Raw genomic sequence first — 20,999 nt, forward strand, 5'->3', positions numbered from 1 at the left:
TGAATGATTTTTAAAGCTCCACTGATTACATAAGAAAACACCTTTTTCCCCCCAGCCTGTTTCCATGGAAACGGCTAAGAACGAACAAGCATCCACTTCACTGTATGTGTAGGTGTATGAGCCATTAGCAGAATGTTGTCCAGAGGTGTTTCTGAAACTCCCCTCAATAAAGTGAAACGCATGAAGAGACAGCAGGCTGGCATACAAAAATAAAAAAAATGTCGTCATTGAATAGTAGGAGAGTCTGTGAGTAGGTCAGGTAAGAGGGAAAATCATTTTTGGTATTTAAATAAAAGTGAATTTGATCCAATTTTCATCATGAGGACCGTTTTCCCTTCCTCAAAGCATGTTATCGCCATCAAACATGTATAATGAGTTACAACAGCATTTAATTTCCATTTGGGATAAAGTAAATATTCTGGCATTGTGTAGGTGTGAGTCCTCTTACCTCCAGACGTTTGACCACTTCTTTGAAATCCTCAGTGTTATTACTGATGCTCCTGAGAGACGCACTTTCTCCTCGCTCGTAGAAAATCTTTAAAGAAGCAGGACTGCTGAGAGTCCAACCAATTACATCCTTAGTGGCGCAGTTGAACACCACAGCTTTGGCCTCCTGGTCCAACAGGATCATGAAGTCATTGGAAATGGCCAACAGGGCCTCGATTTCCCCTCCGTTCCCATGATCCTCAGCGTAAACCGGCCAGGTCACCGCGCCGAGACTGCGCAGCTCCGCTCCTTCGTACGGCCGGGTCTTCTCTTTCTTTTTATGAGCCAAGGAAATGAAAGGAAACTTTCCAGAGGGATCAATCGGAGTGCTGGTGGTGTGGCGCTCTGCCAGGTCCCGCAGGTACTCCTGCCGCGTTCGGGTGGCCATGGCACGAAACTTGTGTGATTTGTGAGCAGCATTTTCGGCATTGATCACTTTGGCCAGCAGGAACTCCCGGAAGACTGATGACTTTGGAAAGGTCACGCCCTCTGGGATAGGGGGGCCGAATGAGGGCATGTCTTTGGAACGGGTGACTGCCACACTAGGAAGAAAAAAATAGAAAAACAAATTAGCCAGGCAGACATTAAAGAGAGACTTGTGAAGCAGGTTTATCAAATTTAGTTATACTCAGTTTGGAAACGGAAATTTGAACCCAGACATCAAGCAGTGGATTCTTTTGTTTTGATTTATTGTTTTGCTACAGAACAAGCCAACCAGAAAATTTCAATCAACAGCTTAAACTATTTATAGCACTGAGGGATCCAATTAAAATGTGCTTAGCTGCTGGCATGCCAGAGAAACAACTTATGAGTTTTAAGAGGATTTCTTACCAAAGTAAGTATTTACAAATATGACAGTGTTTTAATTTTTTTTAACATTCCTAAAGCTTTTCCATTTCCAAATTCTGCACTTTTTCAGACTTAAATATCTACATTTTATTAAGATTGTGACACTTTAATACAGATCATTTACATATTTGCAATGTTTTAAACAGTTAGACTCAACTGTAAAAACTTTGAATCATAATTTTTTTTAGAATGAAAGAGTCATTAATGGTACGATCTTCCATCAATTGTAAGATCGTACTTGCTTGTGCTGGTTTAGCACAAGCAAGAATAACTTACTGCTGTGTTTCAGTTTTAATAAAAGACATTTGAACATGTACATATGTTGCTTAAAATTTCTGCAACACTCAAATTTTGGTGTGTTTACTTGAGGTTATTTTAAGGCATGTATAAGCTGAATTATATGCTTTTTTCCCCCTTCAGTAAGATCCTGAAAGGGCAATTTGAGGTAGTTTGCCCTTTTTGGTATGTCATTAATTCAGCCGAGCCGTCATGGAGAGACGGGAAGAGAAGAAAAGGATGCACCATGACTACTTTTCCAAACCTCTAGCCAAATGTGACTCCTGGGTGAATAAAATGGAAAAGGCTTCTGAGAAAAGAGTGAATAAAAGGCTGACGAAAAGGGGGAAAAATGCAAACAGGTGGGGGAATGAGACACAATAACACACACAATAAAAGAGGTGTCAAGTAACACACTGGCCTGGAGAGCTCATATTCCTGCATGGCTTAATTTTTCTAGACTCAACCAAAAGAGCTCAATCACGAAATCCTATCACAGGTGATAATTGCCAGGTGACAAGAGAGGCACAGGGAGTCATAGCCCCCATCCCACACAATTTCCTGCTGACAAGCATCAGCACACATGTTGACACTGGGATTAATCACATTGCCTAATAAGCAATACCTGTGTCACCCACATATTTCTAAACATACCTTAGAGACATCCTGTCCTCGCTGGAGACATGTGGTGTTCAATTATACCAGCCTTCAAATTGTTGACAGCTTATTTCCCACCTTAACTTGCTTGTGACAGACGGATATGAAAGAGGAAGCATTTTTCTGGCTGAAATAGCATCGCAGAATGAACCTTTTTTTCTTTTTTTTTTTATAAATGGAAGCAGTGGAAAAAAGCTAGAGTCTCAAAGGTTTGTTTGAATTTCCTCTACGGTGAAACAGCTCAAGTCTAGTCAATATGGCCAAGTAGGAAAGCTTAGACATCAGCAGTCATAACATCAATCATTGACAAGTGAAAAAGCTGCATGTTCTTTATCTTATAATGTTAGTTCCACTAGAAAGTAATTGTCTCAAATCATCAATCACTCCCAGCCAGATTTATCTTCATTTGCAGATTCTGTGCAGTGCTTCCTCGTTTTTTGGTACCAAATTGGGGGTGGTAAGAGTCAGACCTGGCCAGGTATTTCGTCCAGGCATTTTGATTAGCAGCAGACTGACTTAGTTGATTGGCGACATCTAAATTACCATTTTCAAGTTGGGGAGTTGCAAATCGATCATGGTCAAATCTTGAGGCTCAGAAGAGAGTATATAGCGCCAACTGAAGTAGGACACTCGCAACAAACAAATACTTTAGATTTAGGAGAAATTGGCATTGGAAAACCAAAAATGTCCTGTCCTTAATACAGAATGACCTGATGGTACTTGCCTTTTTCAGTTGCTAAAGTACAAAAAAATGTTTCTTGGTTTCAGAGACCTGACAACACATTTATCTTTCATGTTTCCCAGGTCTTGGGCCCCGTTCACAATAACACAAAAGTTCTGCGAAACAGCTGTGTTTGCACCACCCGTCCAGAAACAGAAAGACTTAACTGTGGGGGTGTCCATGGGAACTGGAAACAATGAAGCAGAAGTAAGCTTCTTGCATTGCTTTCTGTGTTCAAAACCACAAGGGTGGACAGCTTTGTGCTTTTCTTTTCCCCACATCTATCTCACTTTGTCCTGATTTCTTCAAAGGCTAAATGTCATAATTTTGATTGTATTATTGCCTCTTACTGGCACAGAAATGATAATATATTTGATACATTATCTTGGCCTAAATAGAAGCATCTATAGGATGTTTTTGACAACCTATCTTTGATAGTCCTATGTATCATTTCCTTGTCAAAAGCTATGAAAGATGGTTAAAAAAGGAAACAGCAGAAATGACCCAGCAATAGGGCCAATTGATGCATGTTGGGAGTAGAGTCCAACTCAACAGTCAAAGTCCTGTACCCTCACCTACTCATGAAGATCATTGCTAGTGATAAAAGAAAGATGACATTTTGTCTGCATAGCTACAGACCAGACAGTGCTACTGCTGGCCACAACGTTATTTCTGATGGCTGTTCAAGACTTGTGCAATGTTGCTAACTTACAGTACTTAGTAATGCACAGGCAATCTGAAAAATGTTGACAACTCCTACGCAAGAAATTGACAGTACTGTCGCTATATATGCCTGCTACTCTGCAAATGAGTAATGAATCACACGTGGTATTTTTGCGAGGAGAGCTGAAAGTGGCTACAAGCAGGGAGAACAATGAGAATGAGACCTTTTATTTCCATTCTTTTCAGTCACAAAAGATGCTGCTAAATGTATTATACCGAAGCTCTGAAATCACTTGTTCTGATCTCAAACACCAGTGAGTCAGTAAAGCCGGGACCTGTGACTCATGCAGGACAGAATGCATTGATGGTGGTATATATGCATACAGGTAGGGGCAGAAAAGTAAAGAATTACACTGCATACAAGATTGAAATGATTTAAAAGAAGGAGAAGAGAATGGTGAGGCTGAATATGGTAAGAAAGAGAGGAATGCTGCACAATGGGAAATGCTGGACTATGAGGCTTCTTGGTGATCTTCATGGCAGGAGGTTGAGCAGAGGAAATCAAAGGGTAAATTCCTGTGGTTTTAGTGATTTGTGGGCTTATAAATATCCAGTGTGTGGGCAGTCTGCTCTTCCAGTATCCACAAACAGCAGCTCAACAAGCCAAGAAAAAGAAAAGGAAAAACAAAACAAAAACCAAGTCAATACCTTATGCTGTGGGGAGTTCAGAGATGGACACGTATCGAGGGGAGAAATATGAGGAAGGTGTATGAAGTTTACCTTGTTTCTCTCTTCTTGCATCAAGTCAACTTTTAAAGTTAGATTGAAGACTTTAAATTAAATTTTTTTAAAAACCACCAGAAAACTTAAGATTTTCAAACCCTTCAATGAGAATGTTAAAATTAAAAAGCAGGCTCCTCCACTAACCCATTCTTTCTTTTTTAAATGTCCACACATATTCATATCAAAAATTCAATGTGCACAAGAGAAGCACTATATACACTACACTCCCAAAAGCATGGCTTTCTAGATGAGTAGACGCTTAATTTTGTTTTCCATGCATTTATATCCATGCTCTATTTAGTGCATCATTTCTTAGTCATGTGCTTTTTCCATGAAGACCATGACTCATATTTGACCTGTGAAACGTGTATGCATTGTGTCAAGTTCTCTTTCACATTTATGAATCACAAACTGAAAACATAAAAAGCATTTGTTCAATATTCACTGTGCAGCAGGGCTCATTGCTTACGTGTGTTTATTTGTGTTGTTGCTCTGTAATGAAGTAGCCACATGGGGGAAGATTAAGGCCTCACACAAGTTGCTCAGACAGCAATTAAAAACAGCAATGATTGGAGTCAAGCGGAGTGTGACAACAAAAAAGAACAGCAAACAACAAGAAGTAGGCAAAACCCTGAATAAAATTCATTTCAAAGCTGAACTCAAACAGGAACCTAAAAGCAAGGTAAGCTGATGGGTGTGGGTGGTGTGCAATTTGTTCAGAATATACATTTCTGACAAAGTATTAATAATTCTTGAGCTACAGAGACATCTCACAACACTTGCAGCCATTTTCATGACGGATTTCAGGAAGTAGAAAACTCTGCAGGCATCATCAGAGCATCATTCATTCAGCTGTGAGGGAGGGTGGTTTATGTTGTGCTTACCACAGATTTGACAAAATCTTTTTTAGAATTTTAATTTATAAAATGAATATTTTTTGTTTGTTTAATCAACTCTTTTAGGTTTTTATTATCCATTCCTCCATCAGAATGTCTGCAGTCGTTTCAGATGTGAAACTTGTTTCACTTGTAGACTATTTTTCAAACAGTGGAAGTGCTGATTTCAAATTCTTTTAAAATCTCTTTAAATCATTTACGAGACTCGTACGCTGCCACAATCTTCCTTTTAAAGGTCTCAGACATCTCTTTCAATCTGACCATAAGGTGTACTTTCACTTAGTAACACTTAGCAAAACTAAATGTAATTTATGGACAAGTATATACTTTATTATTGATGTATAGAATTTAAAAACAATTAATGAATAAAAATAACAAACATTGCTGCATCTATATAAACAGTACAGTGTGCACTTTGTGTCTGAATCTCACCTGTAGGAGGAGTTTTCAGAGCAGGGGTTATGAGCCCGCACAATCACAAAGACATGCTGGAAGTGAGAGCGAATGTTTTTAGGAGTGAAGGGAAGCGCTCCAGGTTCCTGGAACACAATCGTGACGATGTCGTTCCCTATGTGCCGCTTCCGCAGCAACTGCAAGTTCGATGACAAAGAGAGAAAATAAACAATAAGCTGTTAAGAGACCAAGAAGATCAAACTGATCAGAGACATCTTTTAGACAATGGACACCTAGAAAGCAGCGACTTAATCCACTAGTTTTACAACGCAGGATTTTGCAGAAACCTCCTACAAATGTCCACCTTTATATACAAAGACTGTCATCTAAAACTTTCTATTAATTTTCATTTTTCACACCTGTTGCTTGTTGTTGGGTGTGTAGGGCAGCATGGTTGACACGTGGAACATGATCTCATAATCCTTGTAAGTTGTATACAAGGAGTGGGTGCCTGTAGAATCAGCTGAGGAAGACAAGAGTGGGTTAATTTCACATTTGCAAAACTGATGAATATCCAATGGAGCAGTGTTTGGCTTTCACACCAAGGAAATGGTGTTTACTTTACAATGCTTTATTAGTTTCAGCCTAGTATTTCCAGGACTTCCAGACCACTTTAGCGCATTTCGGTTTCCCTAAATAAGATTTTCCAGATAAATTTCAAAGTGTTAAGTTGTTTGGCTGTTTTGTTAATTTTCACTTAACTGAAGTTCAAAGTTCTGTGTTGAAGCTTTGCTAATGGAAAACAAAAATCCCTCTGTTAACAATTATTGTATTATTTAGCGAAGATGTTTATTTTCATGTCTTTATTTTCAAGTGAGTGAAGACTGTTTACGTAGCAGTTCCAGTTTCTCTCCTCACGTTCTCCCTCTTTTTTCCTAACAACTTTATTTCAATCAAGAAACATACAAGAATTTAATAAAACACAGACAGTAGAGAATGAGAACTAAACTTGCTTAGTTTGTTTACATAAATAATAATGTCAAAATTAACTGGTTGTAGAGTGTTGGAGTCTTGAATTGAAATTTGCACTTTAGCATTAGCTTCCACTAAATAGCATGTTGGCACAGTTTTTTAGTTAGTTGAACTAATGTTTATAACTTTAGGGTTAGCACAATTTTCAAGTTGCAATTGCTTTGACTGTGGAAATCCTCCACGATTCCCAGATCAACGTTTTTCTACCGAGACTGTATTGCATTGCTTAGTGTCCTGCAATTTGCCAAACATCTATATAATGTCCTGGCTTCAGTGTTTTTGTTCATACAAGAATAATTTTAAATGCATCTAGTGGAATATGCTTGAACAGCTCATAAAGAAGAAAGAAATAAAGCAGGGATAAATCTTTTTGAGCAGCTCTTTAACATTTTATTAGCAAAGCAAGCCGAGGAAAAACGCAAGAGAGAACGTTGCTATTCATAACCAATGTGCAGAAACAACAACAGAGACCCAGAATAAAAGAAAAACATTAGTTTTCTACATTTTCTAAAGGTTACATAACTTCCACGATGGACAAACAAAACATGCTTAAGATATGATTGAGTTCCTGAATCCACAATCCATTATTTGCTTGGTGGACAGCTAGACCTAAAGGTTACTTTTTTGTTATATCCACACATGTACTTACTTTTTGTGTCCAGCTGAGCTCGATACTTGTTGAAACCTTTGAGCCTAACCCGCTCGCCCAACAGATGGAGGAACTCTTCCAACGCAGGACCGGCTGCTTCGTTATTGTACATTTCCTCTTCGCTGCTCTGGCCTGCCATGCAGTACATCACCCCCACCTTCCGCTGGAAACTCAGCTGTACAGAGAATACAAATGAAGAAGCAGAAACCGCAACATTACCTTGCAGAAGTCAAGTCAAAGTCCCCTTGTTGACATTTTAGTCAGAACTTCTGTTGGCATTTCAGAAACAACCTTGAGTTGTACTGTTGTGGCGGTGGTGCTATTTTCCCCCCAAGAAATTATGCTGACATTTTCAGAGATTTCAACTTCTGATGATTGCACCAGGGAGGGTGAGCATCGTGAGCATCAAAGAGCTTGTTTTGTGTTTTTCCTTTTTTCTTTTTAAGGTACAGATAAATGCGCCGCGAGTTCGCCAACGACAAGCACAGATTCACAGAGTAAATTCCACAAAGCAGGTCATAAAAATGATACAGCTAAACTGAAGGAATAATAAATAAGAGCCATCTCCTGTATGAAGGGGGAAAATATCTGACACCAGAAATGATTCATGAACTCAAAACAAGATTTGTTTGCGCGACATACTACGCTGTGTGTGTGGATGGCTCACAAAGTTCTGTTGGTGAATACATAGCACCCTTCACACTTATTTTACAGCAGTAGCATAAATCTCACACTTAAAAATACAACCTTTTTCAGATTCATTTAATCAGTGAGTGCAAAAGAAATCCGCATTAAACATCATCTTTACAGCATATTAAAAGTAATAGTGAATGCAATGTTTTAATTGATACATTTTATTTTGATCTGTAGCTTATAAACATTTAATTAGTCGTCACTTACTTGAGTATAAATATGCAAGATGGAGGCCCATTTCTCTTGACGAAAAGCCACTAGACTGTATGTTGACCCATATTTGTCTTGTCATGAGATTAAAAAAAGATTTAAAAACATTTCCAAAGTTCACAGTTTGAAAACTGCAACAAAGTTGCAGCTTGGGGTCATCGAGTCTCCAAAACAACCTTTGCATGTCATCTTAATGTCAACTTGTTTGGGAGGAAAGTCATTCTTTGCTCTACCAGCAGAAACAAAAACATGTGAAGTGTGCTAAATGTTACCGAGTCTGAAACTATCCAACTTTGATTAAATTAAAATTATTATGCAGAACTGGGAAGAGTATCCAAACATTTTCACTCAAGTTAGAGCAGCATTACTTCAAATCTTTACTCGTATAAAAAGAAATTATGGAAGAGTAAAAGAGTATTTGGTAAAAAGTCTACTCTAGTACTGAGTAACTAATCAAAATATCAAGCACTTGATATTTAAAAATTACATCAGACCAAAATATAAAGATACGTGGAATTTTTGCATTTCAAAGACCAAAGTAAAAAAATAACTAATATAGATAATTAGATAATAGAGCTACAAAAGAACCCAATCAGGCAAAAAAAATAAATAATAATAATAATAAAATAAAAAATAAAATAAAACATTCCCCCTCAAATCAATTTCTTTCAGTATAAAACTTATGAAACTTTAACACTGCATTTGTGTCTGGTGAATTTTGGTTAAAACGAGCTTGTTCTTCATTCATTGAAGTGGGTCGAGTATCCAGATATTTTAATTAAGTGTGAGTAGCAATACTTAATAAAATTACTCAAGGAACAGTACAGTGTACAGCATAGTAGCAAATATCCTAGGAGTTAATTTTTCCCAAAAAGTAAATGCAACTAGTTATTACTCAACTCTGGTTTTGAGCCCAGATTCTAGTTTGGCATCAAGTCGTAGTGGAAGAAGCTTGTGCTTCAATAGAACAGTTTCTTAAAAACCTCCAAGCAGGTGGGTGGCCATACGAAACCGTGTTGTCATTATTTACACTTGTAAATAAGTGTAAATATTTACAAGTGTAAATATAAGTAGTTCATCCTATGTACTAGGATGAACTACTGCGTCACGTTGACAATGAGTGATTTTAAGTCCTGTGCATGTTTTGTTGGGGGCGTGGATATAGGTTTGGACTACTTGTATTAATCTCCATCACTATAAATTGGAAAAGATGTTCCCAAGTACATTTTTTTGTCTGAATGATGTTTTTAAAACACAGTCTTTAGGACAGGAAGTCTAAAGAATCCTTCCATTTTAGTAAGCTGATGGTGGCAATCAAAGGTTCACAATCAAGAGACGTAATCAAGAAAATGAATGCAGCCCGGCTTATCCGAGAATAAATTTGTTCATTGTGTCTTCTTACCCCCTGCTCATCCAGCTTCATCAGCTGATCAGTGACCTTAGGCGTGTTGAGTGCCAGACGCAGGCAGTGCACGTTGAGCTCAGGAACAAGATATTCCAGTACTTCTTTGAGGGGAAGACCACGAGCAAGACCGTGCTTGGCTGTCGACGGCACAGCATCTTCAAGGATGGATCCGCGCAGGGTGGTAAGCTAGAGATGATAGAAAACAAAAAACAATAATTAACACAGTTTATTTTACTTGAATTAGTTTAGAACTCCAGGTAAATGTACTCTGGTGATTTAAAACAACGTAGAGATGGATTAGCTAAAGGAAGAAGGGAAAGAATGTGTAGGTTTTAACAGTGAAGTCTCTTAGGTTTCAGGGTGAGACAGACTAAAGAAGGACTTCCATAAATAAATCAGGAAGACTGTAGAAAAGTCCAAGGCCTGAGTATCCATCATGAACAAATAAACAGAGCTGGCAGTCTCTAGCTGTCTCCAGGCACTTAACAGTGTCTGTGTTTTATGTTTGGTAGTGGCTGTGGTGGTGTAAACACACTCAGTTTTATATAAAGTGAAGAGGAGAAATGCTCTTAGCTCAAGAGCAACGGACAGTAGTAAAGGACATTGGCCCCCGATGCACAAAACCAGAGCAACCCACTCACTCCCCCATATATTCACATGTACTTTTAAACACGGAAAGTTTTCCAATCTTAAAAAATAGCAATTATAATGAACAGAGGGGTGCAGAGTTGAAAGACGGAAAAATATCACACTTTGTTATGCGTCATACTAATGGGACTCCCAAGCCAATTACTCAAGTTGTACTTTAATGTAACAACTATGCTTTACTTTTGATGCTTGAAGTATTTTGGTCTAAATGGTGCAAAATGGCACAGCTCAGTCCTTCAGTGATAAAGTTTGACAAAGATTCTGGGTGGGCGTTTAGCTCAGGGGATGAGCGCATGGATCTTTAGCACTAGTGTGCACAAACTAGAGAATTTTAGAAGAGACTCTCACTGCAAATGGCTGATTGGGAACACAAAGACTCAACTGGAGGAAAACATTAGAAAAAAGTCAGATCAAACATGCACGGATTTGAGGTGTTGTCTCAGCAGAGGCGGAGGAATCTTGAGCTGACAACCGTGAGCTGCAGCTTTTACATCGAACCCCTGCTGGGTGAAGATCCTGTGTGTTAACTCCCACACAAACTGAACTCATAATAGCTTCTCTGTAGCATCACTCAGAACAGAGTGTACCAAGTATTGACACATTTAAAAGCATGAACATTCATAGCTATTAATACGGTAAATCTAGATGAATGGAAAGCTCAAATGGAAACACACTTCAGCATAATGAGCAATGAACACACACTATACATCCAGCACACAGGAGGAGTAGTTTTTATTTTGATGTCGTCTTACCTCGCTCGTTCTGAAGATGACCCTGTAATTATACTGCTGGCCATGCTCCTTGTGCTCCTCCAGCTTCTCCCTCCTCAGACTCACTGCCACCGGCCCCAAGTTCTCATCCACCCCCAGGTAGTTCCAGTGCTCTAAGGTTTTAGATTGAGAATAATGCTATTTGTGATAGGTGTGGTAATGAATGGATCACAAGAAAAAAAAGGCTGAAATCTAAAGAAATTAAGAGAACAATAAAGATAACAGAATTAAAACAGCAGCAAGGTTACAGTTGCATGTTAAATATACTACTTTCAAAACATTGGCCTGTAAAGGGATATTTCCCAAAGAAAATACAATAAAAAAAGATTTTCAAAGAGTGGCGCGAATAAGTTTATATACAGTTATCATGGACATGAATGTTTTCAACTTTGCATATTCTTAATTTTAAGAACCAACAAAGTTGTGGTTTAATGCTTCATCCATTCTAAAACATTTTGGCCTTTCGTTGATCTGTTGGAAAAATCTAATTTCGTCAAAGTTTGTTCAAGTTTTGTCAAATTAAGTGCAGACAGTAGGAAACCAAGCACGGGTTGTGCTTCAGCACCCCAAGATCAACATTTAAATTTGAATTTATTTAAGGATTGAAAAATAGCAGAGATCACAATAAAAGCTGTTTAACAAGGTGAGCAATTTTATGCCCAAATTACTGAACTTTAGATAAAGTTTTCTGATCCTTTTGTCAGATTAGCTGCCAAATTGCATCGTAACAACTAAACAGACATAAATTAATCACATTTCTTCCTCGTCACCATTTATTTAAAATCACCCAGCCCTTACTTAAACCTGATCACAACTTTTTTGACTATTCTGAAAAGCCTGTTAAGTGACATTTTAAACACATTTCCACCACTTTTGATCAGAAAACAGTTAAATATTGTACAAGAATAAGCCATGACATTGTTTATGGCTGCAAGAAGTAAAAAAGCTTTAAAATGCATCATTAAAAGACAAATATTAATAAGACGTTTAATCCAATGATAGGCTCTTACCTCTAAGATAGAAGTACTTTCTGTAGTAATAGGCACCGAGGTCAACATGTTCCACAATGTATCTCTTGGACCTGTCAGCATGTTGACTTGGCCCATCTTTAGCAGCCTCCAACACGGCGACTCCAGCATTGGTGAAATGGGTTGTGAGAGTGGCATCCAGCGGTCCTTCCTCTGTACTGCCAGAGGAACTGCTGGAGCTCCCGCCGCTACCAATGCTGCCCTGCTGGAAGACCGATTACAAAGAAAAGTGAAGCAAGTGATCCTAAAGTTGCAGGACGTCATTTTTATCAAATATATGTGCTTTACATATTTGTTAAAACTGTCACTATGTCGTGACAGTGTAATACGAGACATATAATCTGTGAAAAGCTCAGGCTCCTCTTCCTTCTCTCAGTGCTACTATTACTGTCAGAAGAAATGTAGAGCTCCCAGTCAAAAACAACCAATCAGAGTCAGGAGGAAGGTCTTATAGCTGCCGGTCCAGCTCGTGTACGTGCTGCTCAATGTGCTAATGGTGAAGAAGCAACTTACAGTCCCAGGAAATATCAATGTTATTCATATTTTAATCGCTGTGCTAACCAGCCTGAGTATTCACGACACCTCTGCTATCAGGAAGAAGCTGTAGCATAGCAGAGACCAAGGGATTGATTGACAGCACCTAAAACCCTCCTCCTGGCTCTGACTGGGTTGGTGCCAGTTAGCACTGGGAAAAGGCAGAGGAGCTCAACATATTTTTACAGACTGACCCAATCAACAAATATAAATGTGAATCTTATTTATACAGACGTTTTCTGAACTCAACATACCTGTTTAGCAGGAGAAATGTTCCTCTCCCCCTCTCCACCAATCTCATTCCTGAAACAAGGGCAACTGAGGACCAACTCATTGCTCTTATCATCCCCAGGGTCCAATGCAGGGTTGGTACCATGTCCTCCACTCCCCTCCTTGCTCAGCTCCTCCTGTGAGCCACAAGGGGAGCCATAGGTTCCACTCTGATTGGAGGAAAGAGAGGAAGTGGCAGAAGCTGAAGCGGCAGCAGCGGCTGAGGCACCGGTTGTGGTGTTCTTGCGTTTGGAGCCACATTGGCGGTTTTGGATCGCCTCATTGAGGTCAAACAGTAGAGACTGGATGTCAAAATGGGCAAAGCCTTTTTGGCACACCCATGGCTTAGGAGGTGGGCCACTTTCATCCCCTTTCCCGCCATCTTCAGCATCTGAGCCGGCCCTTGATGTGTCGCCCTCCACCTTTACGCTGCGTAGCTTCCGGAAGATGGACTCTCCACCCGTCTCCGACTTCGACCGTCTCTTCAAGTGTTTCTCGCGCTCTTTCAGTCGGCTGGCAGGACTGCCGCGAGCTGGACCATCGGGCAGATCCAGGGCGGCCTGCTTTATGGGGGCCACAGTAAGTAGTTCTGACAGTCTTTCTGGAGCTGGGCTTCTTTGATCAGGGGCCTCGGAGGACTGGTATCCCTTCAGCATGTCAAAGAAGCTCTCTCCCGACACGCCATGTTTGTCTATTGAAGAAGTGCTGCCGTATTCACGGTGCATGGGCGTCCATCCAGAGAAGGACCAGCCCTCATTGCCCTCTCCATCCAGCTCACTGATGGTTATATCACTGTTACTGCGCTGGCGGATCCGTCTCATCCCTTTCCGAGGAGAACCCAGGTAACCATCAGGCGACAGAAAGCGATTGTCCTTTCCTTTGCTATGCATCTTGTTCTTTAGTGTATTCTGGATGTTGCGCAGCATCGATGAGTCTTGTGGGCTTATCAGGTGTCCTAACTTCGCTGACAGATTGCTGTGGGCTGTGACAGCTGACACATTCCCTCCTCCTCTTTCTCCACTACCACTCCCGCTCGATCCTCCACCTCCACCTCCGCCACCTCCTCCTCCGCCCAGAATCCTTTCTCTGTCTCCACTTCCTGATCCTGAGGAGCTGGTGGTGTTCGTAGAGCTAGGCGAGTCCGTTTCCACCGTGATATGCCAAACACCGCCTCCACCGCCATCTTTCCTTGGGGGCCAGTCGGCCACACGAGCTCTAACCCCCATCTTGGGGACACCGGGGTTTGTGCCAGTGGTTGATGCGGAGGAGATGTGTGCACTCTCGCTTCGAGGTGGCGGTGCTCCTCCATTGGGCAGTCGGAGGCGGCGAGTGTAGAACTCATCAGTCGCCGGCACAGAGCCCCCGACCGACCGCTCCGTCTGAGAGCGCTTCAGACTAGTCATGACGAAGAATGGGGAAGGATGTGGGGAGAGGAGGTGGGAGGGAAAGGTCAAGATGGGTGTTAATGGGGGTTAGATTTGGGTCAACATAATGCCCACTGAGTGAAGAGCAGAGGGAGATTCACATCTGGTTCTGAAGAAAGAGAAAAACAGATAAAAAACAAACAAATCAGTGTATAAACTTTGTAATTTTTATAAAAACAACAAAGGCTTCATAAGGTTCAAATTTCAAAAGGTGAAAGATTTGTTTGTTGTTTTACTCCAAGAAGATCAGGTTATTTTACCTTAAAAAACCTCCAGTATGAAGAAACTAATGTGTGGACAGTATTTTACAGCTGCAGTCTTTAAAAAGCCATCTGCTCTGAATTCATGTGAGAGGAGAAGTCGGGTCGTCTCAACGGAAACACTGGAACGTAACGACTCAGAACAGTGGTGCCGACAGCCTGTGCACAAAGAAAACAGAAAATTTAAGTTATTATCACTATCACATACTTCAAAATTACATTATATAACTCAAAAACCTCAAACATCTTTAAATATGAAAAAAATAGTATAATGGAATCAGGCTGGTTACAAAAAAAGTGGTTTAATAGCAAAAGTTCAGTATTTTGAGAAGATTATTGAGGAAAAAAATCCTAAACATGTTTAAAAGATGCATGTAGGTTTTATTAATTTCACCAAATTTCAACATTCTTTCCCCGCTTTACACACTGTCAAAATCGAACCGTAAACAATTAGAACATTTGGAAAGCCATAGGAGCGGAATGAAAGACAGAAAATGCTCATGGACACGGCAAAACAGTGTGCAGCTCGTTAAGCAAGTCAAAACAATGTGACATGTTTTTCCTCCCGCAGACATTGGTGCAGCTTCAGGGTGCCAGACTGTCCGCTTTTCCAACTGTCCGTAATGTTACAACACCTCTCTATTCCAGAACAATCTTTTGAGTCACCATGGAGATGAGCGGTCTTGCAGAGACCATGTTTTTCACTGTTGCGTGTGTGAGTGTGAAAGAGAAAAGGCGATGAGATACTGACTTCTTCCCTTAGTAGAAAACTCATCAAGTTCATATTTGATGGCATTTATTTGTGGTATAACTAATGTATTACTATTACTCTAGAAAAAATGCCCCATGCTTTCAGTTGGGTACAAAATGTACCATTAATCTTCACATGTTTCCCAAATACAAATATAAAGTATTTCACACATGATCAGGTTTCTGGTGTTCTTAACGTTAACTAAACCATTAAAATCAGCTTACTTTAGATTCTCTAGGATATTTTCCCATGACAACTTGCCTGGAACCTGCTAAGAGATCTGCTCCCCACATCTCCATCTCACCCAGTAACTGCTGGGTTATGCTCCAGACCAATCCACCCTCCATCAACTCTGAACAGGATTGAGCGGATGGATGGAATGCTGTTTGGCAGGACTGGTAAGACTACAGTTACATCAACATAAAATGAGGAGATAACCGTCTAAAGTTATCTGACAAAGTGTGAAGTTAAATAAACCAACAGCAGGTCTGGTCAAACATTCTGAGAACTCAAGTTGATGTTAGAGAAGCAAAGATTCAGTGTTTTGTACCCTGACCAATGGTTGGACAACTTTAAAGTAAAAAACTAAACCTTTTAATTCAATTTAAAATGTTAATTTAATCTTTTAAACTCTTTGGCAGGGTTTCCTCTAGAAAACTTGCTAACCCCGCTGGGAGGGGTGCTAGGGCAGTCATCCAATGGCCCACTATGATTTTTAGATTAAATAAAACATTTTAAAGTTGACAGGAAATTTGAAAATATCACTAGGTAACTATGCATTATTGGAAGACATTAACAATACCTAAACGCCAACTACAACRTGTTAAAAAAAGGCAAACATTAATAAACCTAAATAAAGAAGCAATGCTTAGCCTGGTGGGGCGCAAGTAATGCCTGGTGGCCCGCCAGGCTTATAATACAGTGGGGAAACCCTGCTTTGGTGTAGAAGTTTGTGAAAATCTCAAAGTTACCCAATCTGCATCAGTGAGATTTAAAAACCAACTCTGAGGAAGGATGAAGAAATTACATATTTAAAAGTGAACTTTATTTTCAACGGCATGTCCATACATGTTTCAGATTTATTCAGATAACCATAGAGCAAGACTTTCCACAAACAGCAGTAAATGAGTGCAACTAAGCTACTTAAGGTGGTAAAGGTATGATTATATAGTGAAGGGCAAGAGTGTCCAAAGTCTGTCCCCTAACCTCTGCGAATACAGGAGGTTCACTGTTCAGTGATTTTAATCCAGCAATTCCCATGGTGCAAATGACATGGTTTTAATTCCTATGGCAATGTAATATGCTATTTAAGAAAAGTCTGAACTTAAATATATAATTTGTGGTGCATCTGAACAGATGTAATGTCCAGTCAGTGCACTGGTGCCCACGTCCAGTCCTCAAGAGCTGTGATCAACTTTTAGTAGCTATCAAGGACCGGAGTTGGGCACCCATGGTCTAAAACCATGAAAGGGAGAGACTGAACTAAAAATGACAATCACAAAAATTTAGAAACATTAAATCAAAATTGAAATTACTTTAGCATTGTGCTGAAGACTTTGGGTACCAAGCCTGAATCCAACTTTAGACAACTCTTTTTTTCTTTACTTTTTTTTTTTTTCACTAAGGGTGAGCAATCCAATCAATGAAGAGCTTTCACATTGCTCTGCAGCTTTGAAACCCACTGCTCATTATTTTACAATGTCTCCTTTACTCTTTTGTAACCTGTAAGCCAGTCTAGCTTTAAACAGTGAAGTGTAACTATGACAAATTCAAATGCAAAACATTTGCATTTGCACAGAAGGTGGCATGCTGGAATTAGTCATCTCTATTTGTAGAGCCACTTATAGCCAGACATTTTTCTTATCCTAAAAAGAAGGTCTTATGCCTTTTTCTAGATAATTACGCTTTTCTACTCTGGTAAGTTTTTTACTGTATCTAAAAGTAAACGACTATCTTTGGTGGTAAGAAAATTATTTCCATTGAAGCTTGAAAAGCTTGTGGCTTCATGCGACAATTACAGCAGTTATAGCAACGTTAGCACGTTATGAAAAGAACAACTGCATGAATAGATGACCTTGGTCCAAGCTGGGGAAACATATATTTGCCACAAATGTGGTAGAGTTGCACTTTCAATAAGAAAAACATGAAAAAAATGCATGCTACTCCAAGCTTGGAAAAGCAATAAACAATAATATAGCTCTTAAGCAATTGCTATTGTGCAACTGAATACAAGATAATTTGTTTTGTGATGTGAAGATAAAAGAAAGTTTATGTCATTAAAGACAAAACTGGGATGCAGAGGCTCCATCAAGTATGCAGTAATGAGTCCTGGTTTCTCGTGCAGTCTCAAAATTCTTACTACAAGTTGCTAGCTAAACCACAGTAATCCAAAAACTCATGCAGAGAGCCTACATGAGGTTAATACCACTCAGTTTGATACTGATTACTACTCTTTTACCAAGTGAGGTCAATTTTTCCCCCTCCTAAAATCATGCATCTGAGATAATATTGTTAGAGCTGTATTAACAATGGAACACCTCATGCTCAGTGTTGCATCCTGCTGTTTATTTTTGATCCATCCATTTCACTGGAGCACATCCTGGACATGTCACCTGCCCATCACAGGGCAATGGACAACGCACACTCATTTTAAATATCTCCCTAAGGGCAATTTAGAGGTTCCAATTTAGCTAACAGAGAATGTTTCAGGGGTGGAAACCAGAGCACCCAGAAAGACATAGCTGCAATTTTCAACACAACTTTCAATTTTGGTCTTTTGATACTGATTATTGGTGGTGTTAAAGTAAACGGACAAAAAAAACACCCAATAGGTTTATCCTGGCACAAGTCTAATATGGATTGGAGGGAAGAAAGAAAAAAAAAAACTTTTCCCACACAACACTCAATAAAAGCACAGAATTAGAAGACAAGAAGCAGCTCAGTGCTAAAATCTAATAAGAGCCAATGATGTGTCTGAACTAAAACTCAAATAACACCTGCAGAGCATTCTCTCCGTTTTACCCCCACTGATGATTGGCTAGTACTTCTAATGAGAGCTGGAGAGAAAGAGGAAACAAGGCAAAAATAAGAGTTAAAGAACAAAGTGGGTGGGGAGTAGAGTATACTATATGTAAGGCAAGGAGACTTGGGAATTGAAACAAACGAGCCAGGCATTGCTTCCCTTTCTGCAGCCACTGAGGACCAATTACACTGACAGACACTCTGTAACCTTTAGCAATGCCTAAATAAGGTCGATGTATGAGGTAAATATGCAGCATCGATGCTCAATGCAGCTAACTGCTATCGTGGATGTCTGTCACTGTAAAATGTCAACACAATAATGTCCATGCTTCTCTCAGATAATGGGGCATAAGAGAGTAAGAAAAACAGGCTGCAGCACATTAGAAGTGTTGCAGTGACACCCAAGAGAGCATTTGCAGATGACAAAAACAGTTCCACTGTGATACATTAAATAAAAAGGTATAAAGAGGGGAAACAAACCATAGAACAATTACCATACGACATGATGTTGGAGCCTATATACACATTTTGTTGCCATTTTAAATGGAAAAACACCATTAAATATGCCCAATATCCTCGTAACTACAAGGCTGACCAAACAATAAATAGTTCAAACATAGCACTGTGGTATATTAGATACAGGAAGAGCAGAAGGAACAACTGGCAAGGTGCAATATATGACCACCCAAGTAAACGACAACCGCTAACCATCATTAGTTTTATATGCAATATTTTTAATGTATAAATATCATACGTTTACCAAAGGGTCGCATGAAGCCACAACTTCCTGGTAGACGACACTTTTGTGCTTTCACAGAGACAGAGCGTTTCATTGGGACAGTTATTGTAATTAAATGAATGAATGGTCAGCCATGATCTCATAAATAATGTCTGAAAGAAACAAAGCAAAAGAAAACAAAAATAGTTTGAAAACAAAGATGATTAGATTTTCTATATTTCCACACAGTGGTGGGCACCGCTAACAAATGTTAGCTGCACTAACCATACAACACCAATAATAATCAATAGTTCCACTAATACTGAAATGCTTAACAAAAACTTGGCTCTACTTTTAGCAGTGGTGACAATGTCACCAATAATAAATCCTAAAAGCTTTAATGTATTAAATTATTTCTTCAATTTTCCAACCCCGTTAACCCCTCTGACAAGATTCAGTTTTGCATAACCCAATTCTATTAAACAATACCATCTGGTATTCATGGAAACCTTCACCCCTGAACCAGCAATCAAAGTTGTCTCTTTACTGTGAACATTGTGATTCAAATTAAAGTCACATATTGGCAAATGATTCTTTTTAATCATGCTTGCTGTAAGGTTTGCTGTCGAGAAGAACAGGTGTGCCAGTGCCCACCACTGTGTGACTATAAATCTGCTCCAGTGCACAGTGAGTCATGCACACCTGAAAATTACAGACTGACTGACGGAGGTTGCAGTCGAGAGCTGAAAAGGACCGGTCACAAACGCTTTTGAAAAGAAAGGCATAAAATAGAGCACAAGGTGATGAGAATGCATACATAGACATACACACTCGCATATACAAATATACACAGACTTGAGAAACTCAGGGCTGAAGCCCTGGTATTATCTATTACCGCAAGGTATTCTCTTTAGATTTCCAGACAGCAGACACCAAAACAAAGTCTTTGTGTCTTAATCAGTCTGTATTGTGCTCAAAATGGATGGTTCTCCATAACCTGTACTTAACAAAGATCTCCACCTTCCAATCACATAAAGCATAAAATGACAGGACTAGAGGCCTCAGAATCAAAAGAAAAGATAAGTTTAAAACTAAAACTGAAAATTGATGGTGTTTGTTTTTGTTGCTAAACCTCTGACAATTATCCACCTGTTTCTCCACTCAGACATTACCACACGGACCGGTGAGTCAAGTCAAGTCGCATCATGTTTGTATCAATGCTGACAAAACATGTTACGTTATGTCTCAATGGCTTTCCCAATTTCATAAAAAAAAATATTTCCTGACCTTGCCAAGCAACCAACTCTTTGAGGAAACAGGAAGAACTACTGTCAAAATGTGTCTGATTCCAACTGTAGAGGCAAGACTTTTTACACAAAGAAGACTTTTTACACAAAGGTGTTAAACCCACAGTGCACTTAGAAAAACAAAACAAGGACAATCCAGGATATGCCTCAGACAGTTAGTGAATGCCTCTCTCTCTCTCTCTGTGTCTCACAGCAATAACACAAGGGACAAAGTTGATGAGAAATGTTGCATCTCATTACTGCTTCTCACCAAGTCATCCTTCCCAGACTCTGCAACATTAGTGGATCTCAGGTTTCAGTTGGTTTAAAGTATGAGTCAGTGTGGAAGAGGAAGCATCAAATATTTGAGTCACTTTCAAACTTAGTTTAGTAATATAAAAGTACATACCAGCCCTTTCAACAAAATATGAACACACACATTGTGTTTATTCTTTTTTGTTACACAAAATCTAAGGGAGATAAACTTTTCCCCCTCTTCTAACTTTGCTTCCCCATGCCAACCACATGCAACAAATAAAAGGCATTTCATTAAGCAATCATCTTTAAGTGTTATCA

General features: G+C 39.5%; 1 protein-coding gene across 3 annotated transcripts in view; it reads right to left on the minus strand.

Annotated features, from left to right (window-relative positions):
* sipa1l1 (signal-induced proliferation-associated 1 like 1) overlaps positions 1-20,999 on the minus strand; it is a 70,626-nt gene that overhangs the window by 17,893 nt on the left and 31,734 nt on the right. For all 3 annotated transcript variants that reach the window (XM_008397399.2, XM_008397400.2, XM_008397398.2), the window contains 9 exons: positions 14,648-14,806; positions 12,948-14,496; positions 12,142-12,364; positions 11,114-11,244; positions 9,711-9,899; positions 7,406-7,580; positions 6,144-6,247; positions 5,764-5,921; positions 449-1,028 (listed from right to left, as the gene is read on the minus strand). In XM_008397399.2, coding sequence (XP_008395621.1) covers positions 449-1,028; positions 5,764-5,921; positions 6,144-6,247; positions 7,406-7,580; positions 9,711-9,899; positions 11,114-11,244; positions 12,142-12,364; positions 12,948-14,366 — 2,979 coding nt within the window. In that variant the 5' untranslated portion in view covers positions 14,367-14,496; positions 14,648-14,806. The remainder of the gene's footprint in view (positions 1-448; positions 1,029-5,763; positions 5,922-6,143; positions 6,248-7,405; positions 7,581-9,710; positions 9,900-11,113; positions 11,245-12,141; positions 12,365-12,947; positions 14,497-14,647; positions 14,807-20,999) is intronic.

Source organism: Poecilia reticulata, linkage group LG21 (genome assembly GCF_000633615.1).
Source record: "Poecilia reticulata strain Guanapo linkage group LG21, Guppy_female_1.0+MT, whole genome shotgun sequence".
Lineage (NCBI taxonomy): Eukaryota > Metazoa > Chordata > Actinopteri > Cyprinodontiformes > Poeciliidae > Poecilia > Poecilia reticulata.